Genomic DNA, 5,000 nt, shown 5'->3' with positions numbered 1-5,000 from the left:
CGCTTGCCATTTTGTGTGAGACAACCAGCGCCAGTAAAACTCTCACGCGCCATTCTAACACACACACACACACACATACAAACACAAACACACATCCACACACACACACATACACAAACACACACGTACACACACAAACACACACACGTTCACCCACCCACACACATACACACACATACACAAACATATAGGCCATCTGTGGCTGTGCGCGGAAGTTTTGCGCTGTGTCGTGCATACATTGCGGCGTTTTCAGTGTCGCCCGTGCGGGACCGCCTGCGAAAGCTCTCAGACTTGGCAACGAGCCCCAAAGGCAACAGCCACAACGATGATGACGATGACGATGACGATGTGGATGGCGGTGTTAGTAATGGAGGGCTTGACGCTGCAGAGGTACAGCAGCGGTTCACTGGTCAGACGTTCCGCGCCCTATTTGCGCTCGCCCTGCCGCTTCCCTTTTCCAGCGATGACGGCAGCGGCTCCAGCGCCATCACCCCAGAGGCGCCGCTGCTCACCTGCAAGAAGTGCCACGTCGCACTTGTTGAATGCGTCGCAGCTGGCCAGGGCACCACCGCCCGCCGTTCACTGGGATCGCTGCTCACCAAGGAGCAGGACAGCGTGTATGATGCCATTGTCGACCTGTGGGATGCCCTGTGCCGCACGCAACACCCGGACATGCAAGCCCTGCATATGCGCAAGCTCAAGTTTCTTGTGTGCGACATTCTGGAGTCGCAGCGTGTGCTTGGGTGCCGCTCGCGTGGCAGCTCGTCATCCTCCATCTACACGGCACCCGTGCTGCAAGCAGTGCTCGAGCTGTGTGTGCTGGCACTGTCCTCAGACGACGCGAACGCACACACAGAAACGGCGACCATGGTGACAACCACCACACCCACCGCCACAGTTTCAGCCACAGCCCCTCGTTGTGTCGCGTCCAACCGTGCAGCAGCATGCACGGCGATGCAGCTGCTGATACAGCTGTTTGAGATGGCTGATTCCGCCTCAAAGTTCGCCCTACAGGCGTTGACGGCGGCAGTGCCCAGGATCATGCACCATGTGGCGCGACTCGCAACAACCACACCCGACACCATCGCCATGCAGAGCCGTGGCGGTGAAGACAGCTGTCACGCTGGTGGAGTGTATGCGGGTGCCGAGGAGCAGGAGTGGGTGGCGCGCGTGGCCAAGGCGTCGCTTGTGCAGGAGGCGGTGATGTGGAAGAGGGGACCATCTGCAAGGACAAGTGCAGCTTGCGGCGATGCAGATGAAGGTGAAGATGATGGCGATGGTGACGATCGTGGTCGTGATAGTCATGGTGATGGTGTTGCCAGTGGCGTTACTTGTGATGAACCGCACGCAGTTGCCGCTCGCGTCCGGCGATTGGCACGCATGACGCTGCGCGCCATATTTTCGGCTGAAAACGTGCTGGCCGTGTTGGCGGAGACACGGCCCGCGCTGCCCCGCATCATCTCAACACACGAGCTCACCGGCGAAGCTGCCGCAGCGGGTGACATATCGCTTGCAGCAGCAGCAGTACCATCATCATCAACAACAACAACAACAACAACATCATCATCAGTGTCACCCCCGTTTTCGCTGCGGTCGCTGCCAGCTGATGTGCGCTCGAACGTGAAGCAGGTCATGTCGTTACCAGAGAATGCAGATGTTGCGCTGGAGCAGCTTGTGTCGCTCGCCCGCAGTGTTCCGGGCGCTGTTCAAGTGGACACCCTGCGACACCTGCACACGCTGCTGGCCTCGTGGGTTGCCGAAAACAACAACCCCAGCGGCGGCGACAGGGAGAAGTCGCAACTCAGCCTGAGCCGCCTGCTGCCCGTGCTGTCCCCGTTGTTGGGGCAGAGCACCACCGTTGCCGTGCACGCGGCGCGGTGCATTGGCGAGGTGGGGCTTGGCTGGGCGTACGCGCCCGCAGAGGCGGAGGCGGGGCGGACCAGTGAACACATGTACAGCTCGCAGGAGAGCGAGCGCCTCATCAGCATCATCGAGCAGCTGCTACGGTGTGTGAGAATGCAGGGAAAGGAGGAAAAGGAGGAGGAGGAGGAGGAGGAGGAGGAGGAGGAGGAGGGGAGGAGGAGGATGGGCAACAGCGGCACGCATGTGGCGTTGCTGTGATTGTGTACGCCATGCGTGCCATGCATTTCATCATGTTGTGGCCATGAACACACACACACACTCTCTCTCACTCTCACTCACTCTCTCACACGCACACTCTCACACACACACACAACACATGCAAACACGCAATACACCACACAATACACACGTTACATGCAAACACACACTACACACCCACCCACCACACAACAAACATACATGCACACGCACAGGTTGATGGTTGCTGGGAAAGATTCGCGTGTTGTGCTGGCTGCATTGCGGGCGTTGAGGGAATATCGCGTCTTGGAGGAAAGCGGTGTCCGACTCGGCAAGGTGCTGAAACCTGTTCGAACCATCCTTGGCAGCAAGCACCGCTTTCACCTGCCCAGCATCAGTGACGCTGTACCTCCCACCGACGGCTTCGCTCGCAACGCGCACACCTCCAGCAGCAACAGCAGCAGTGTGCACAGCATTTCTTTGGAGGACGCTTCCCAGCAGCCACACGCACGCGGTGGCGATGTGCGGTTTGATTTTGAGGCCGTGTGGAGCCCCGCTGGGCTGGCATACGCGACGTGGCTGACGCGACTTGTGTGCACGCTCATCAGGGAATCGGCAGCCATGGACGACGTGTTTGAAGCACAGTACCTGCCGCTGCTGGCCGTGTGCCGGTACAGCCTGGAGTTTAGCGAGTTTATTCTGCCGTACGTGGTGCTTGGTCTTGTGATGAATGACCCACAGCTGGAGCACAGCCGCAGCATCAGCCGCAACCTCAACCGCCACTTTGCGTCTGTGACCGCGCAGGCGAGCGCGGACGTGCGGCGAGCAACACAGACGCTGCTCTCGCTCGTCAACACCATGCGGCGAATCGAGTACGAGCCGTCTGCCAGTCGTGGGGAGGCCGGGCGACGCGGGCAGTCGCTCACGCACTGGGACAGCCTCAAGTGGCTGCGAGACCTTGACTACCTGGAGGTGGCACACGCTGCGCATGTGTGCGGGTCCAAGTACTCTGCAGTGCTCTTCTGCGAGATTGCAGCAGAACGTATGGCAGATGCACGCGAGCGTGAGCAGCAGCAGCAGCCACCGCATGGAAAAGGAAAGGGTGCCAAGCACCACCAGCAACACCAGCAACACCAGCAGAAACAGCAAGAAGAACAAGGGCGGCTGATGCGCGGGCTGTCTCGCATGATGCCGGCCGCCGCAAGCAGCAGTCGTGGCAACGGCAACGACAACCCCGACAACAACGGCAGCAACGACAACAGCGACAACAACGGCAGCACAGATGGTGCTGCTGGCGACGTGCATGTGCAGTGGCGGCGGTTGCGGTCAATCATGTCGACGTCCTTGCAGCAGTTGCACGAGCCAGATGGGCTGTATGCGTTCCTGGACCCGCTCGACATGCGGCAGCACATGTTGCTGTATCACCACGAGCAGGAGTACGGGAAGCTGTTGGCACACGAGGATATTCTGCAGGTTGGCGGCGATGCAAGGGAGAGCAGCGCGGCCCGTGCGCGACTGCTGACTAGTGCGCACCACTGGGGGCTCGCCTCCATCCCGAGCCTGCTGTGTCGCACCGGCAGTCGCGAGCAGACGCCAGCAGAGGCAGCGTACATGTATGAGTCGGCGTGGCGGCTTGGCCAGTGGGACACCCTCGCCCCCACGCAAGCAGAGACAACGAGCATCCACAAGCACCTGTTCATGGGTCTGCGGGCGCTGCGCTCGGGTGCGGTTGACGCGTTGGCGTCGAACGTGGCCGACGGCAGCAGCACAACGATGGCACAGCTCCTATCCTGTGGGCTTGAGGACGTGCAGGGCATCGACGAAGAGCTGTTGTCGCTGCAGATGCTCACGGAGATGCAGGAGGCTGCTGACGTGCTCAGGTGCCTGCACACCAACGACGTGCACGTGGGCACGCGTCTGAGTGCCATGGCGGAGCGCTGGGACCACCGCCTGGCCCAGATGCCACAGCGGTTTGAAGGGCGTGAGGAAGCGACATCGCTTCGCCTCTCCCTGCTGGAGTTGCTGCTGGATACGGTGCAGTCGAAGACCGACGCATCAGCAGCAGCAACAACAACAACAACAACAACAACAACAACAACAACAACAGCTGCTGCTGCTGCTGCCACAAGGAAACAGTCCTCACCACACCCGCGCCTGCAGTTGGATGGTGATGACTCGGCAGACATGATGATGACGATGGCGATGATGACGCAGCGTGGTGAGCCGACGCCGCTGCTTCAGGATGTGCGCACGGCACTTGAGCGGCAGTTCCAGCGCTGTGCGGTGGACACGCTTGCGCTGTGCCGCCGCTTTGACAAGTACCACCACGCCATTGGGCTGGCACGCCGCTTGCAGCGGCGGAGTGCACACGCGCACACCATCCCTGCTGACCTGTGGTTGATTGAGACGGCGAAGACGCTGTGGATGCGCCAGGACTCGGAGCTCGCCGTGCAGACCATCAAGGCCATTCGCGAGAAGCGCAGCCTGTCCGAGGTTGGTCAGTGGGTGTTATTGGTGGTGTTGCTGGCGGCGGTTGTTGGCGGTTGTTGGCGGTTTGCTGATGTTCGTGGTGGTGGTGGTGATGGTGGTGGTGGGTTGTTGGTATGATGTTTGCGGATTGTGGGTGCGTGTTGTGCTTAAAGTGATGTGAGTGCGCTTTCAATGGGTTGTGCCAGTGGCTCCGGCAAGCGAATCTGATGGAATTTTGGATAAGTGAGAGAGTTAGAGACTGCGTGTTTGACATAACTCACTAACAATCAAATAAAAATGAGATTAGTATCCCACGAGTCATCGCTCGTCTCCATTGATGTTTTTTTATACATAATTATGCCAGAGAGCGTCATGACTCACACCGTTCGGATTTAGCTGTCGGTCGCGTCTGCATCTATTACTTTTTTTTT

At 59.4% G+C, this 5,000-nt stretch overlaps 1 protein-coding gene across 1 annotated transcript in view; it reads left to right on the top strand.

Annotated features, from left to right (window-relative positions):
* PTSG_12720 (uncharacterized protein) overlaps positions 1-5,000 on the top strand; it is a gene marked incomplete at its 3' end in the record, with an annotated part of 14,569 nt that overhangs the window by 3,579 nt on the left and 5,990 nt on the right. The window contains exons 6-7 of the mRNA XM_004990606.1: positions 192-2,006; positions 2,337-4,593. Coding sequence (XP_004990663.1) covers positions 192-2,006; positions 2,337-4,593 — 4,072 coding nt within the window. The remainder of the gene's footprint in view (positions 1-191; positions 2,007-2,336; positions 4,594-5,000) is intronic.

Source organism: Salpingoeca rosetta, assembly GCF_000188695.1.
Source record: "Salpingoeca rosetta unplaced genomic scaffold supercont1.23, whole genome shotgun sequence".
Classification (NCBI taxonomy): Eukaryota; class Choanoflagellata; order Craspedida; family Salpingoecidae; genus Salpingoeca; species Salpingoeca rosetta.
The sequence above is the reverse complement of the archived record's forward strand: the minus strand, read 5'-3'. Positions and strand labels throughout refer to the sequence as shown.